Genomic DNA, 1,750 nt, shown 5'->3' with positions numbered 1-1,750 from the left:
AGAGCAGTAACCAAAAGTCTGTCTGAAATCTAACATATTTCACAACAGTCCCAAAACAGCCCTTAAAAAAATAAAACCAAGTCCTTGTTTTTAAATATATTCAAATATTAAAAATAACATCAACTCACATTCGCTTTGATTCTGGATATCCATGTCTCCAATAGCAACGCGAGTCGTGTCTTATGGAACCGACCGGTAGTTTTCACAGCGAGATAGATGTCGTCTAGCTTCAGTTTGGCCTGGGTGAGTGTGACATATCCATATCCCTGGTTCCCCCCACGGCTCACACTGCTGTTGCTTGCGGGCTTTGGTGCCTCCTTGTCCGGGGATGAAGCCTCCTGGATGGACCGGTGATTGTGAATAGCTCCGCCATGTGATGATGGTAAGTGGATGGTGAGTTTAGAAAGGCTGCCAGTCGTGCGTAATTGGAAATCAAGGTAGATAATTATGAAGAAAGTGACGATCAGTAGAGGCAGCCCCCGGCGTATCCATCTCTTATGCATGGTAGGGTTAAAAAAATAAAAATAAAATAGGCTAGAATTCATAAAGCACTAAAATGTTATGAATGTTACTGGTCCACTCATGTAAAGCCCTCATATTGATTTTGGGGTAATTTAGCCTATAATTTAAAAAAATATATATATATCAGAATTAAATCCTAATCAATTTCTAGAATTGGTTTCAGCGTCATGACACGGTTGGTTTCCTCTAATTTTTGGCTGTTGAGCTGCCGTTGTTGCCTCGAGGGTGTATTTGACTTTCAGAGACACAAGTCGCGGCTCTGCCCACTTTACACTGTCACCAGAGTCAAGCTAACTGGAGGAACATAGTATCAGTGGGACATCCGGGTACTTATTTCAAAATAAAAGGAAAAGCAAGTGAGCGTTTAAATGTACTTCCTGTTTTAATCCGCTTCAATTTAAAGGTGATGTTAGTAATATTAAAGGTGTATTTTGGCTACGGTGGCCTTCAAGGACAAGAAGCTATAGTTACTTAAGATGGCATCATCCACCACCACTGCCTCAAGTCTTTCCACAATATCAAGTGATGAGGTGATTGAAGATATGTTTACTTAAGTAATCTGCTTCAATTTAAGATCACTGCGTTCCAATCCCCCATACTTCCCTACTATTTAGTATGCCAGAAAAAGATTTAGGATGTCCCAATAGGCTACATACATGCAGGTCAATTGTAGTATGCTGAAAATACATAAATGCCCCACTAACTACAATAGCATTTTGGAGTATTCGTCTTTGTTCTTGAAATTTTTTCAACATAATGAAAAAAAAATCTTCCTCATCTGATTTCTTTTCTCTCCTGTCTGTGGCCCTAAAACTCTTCTGTACTTTAGTATGTAGTGTAGTAAAAAGAAAGAGTATGTGATTTGGAACGCAGGGGATGTTTGTAATATTAATGGTGTATTTTGGCTACGGTGGCCTTCAAGGACAAGAAGCTATAGTTACTAAAGATGGCATCATCCACCACAGCCTCAAGTCTTTCCACAATATCAAGTGATGAGGTGAATATGTATTTAGTTATTTATTCTATAGTACTTCTTCTTCTTCTTGGTCTTCCAACAGGTGCATTTCCCCAGGACGCCCACTGTATATAAAAACTAGGAAGGCGCAGACAACATTGTTTGTGCATGCAGGTTTTTGTCTTAGCAGTATAAACAACAACTGAAACATTTCTTGGGCTCTTCTTGGGATTTTTCTGAGCTCCTGCACCAGTGTTAGTGTGTGTGTGTGTG

General features: G+C 39.7%; 1 protein-coding gene across 1 annotated transcript in view; it reads right to left on the bottom strand.

Annotated features, from left to right (window-relative positions):
• The window catches only part of LOC307270341 (beta-1,3-N-acetylglucosaminyltransferase manic fringe-like), a gene marked incomplete at its 3' end in the record, with an annotated part of 14,694 nt that extends 13,993 nt beyond the window's left edge, over positions 1-701 (bottom strand). Inside the window, exon 1 of the mRNA XM_080054228.1 lies at positions 129-701. Coding sequence (XP_079910354.1) covers positions 129-545 — 417 coding nt within the window. The remainder of the gene's footprint in view (positions 1-128) is intronic.
• Between the last annotated feature and the right edge of the window lie 1,049 nt (positions 702-1,750).

This window comes from Ammodytes marinus (assembly GCF_949987685.1).
Source record: "Ammodytes marinus genome assembly, contig: scaffold_473, whole genome shotgun sequence".
Lineage (NCBI taxonomy): Eukaryota > Metazoa > Chordata > Actinopteri > Uranoscopiformes > Ammodytidae > Ammodytes > Ammodytes marinus.
The sequence above is the reverse complement of the archived record's forward strand: the minus strand, read 5'-3'. Positions and strand labels throughout refer to the sequence as shown.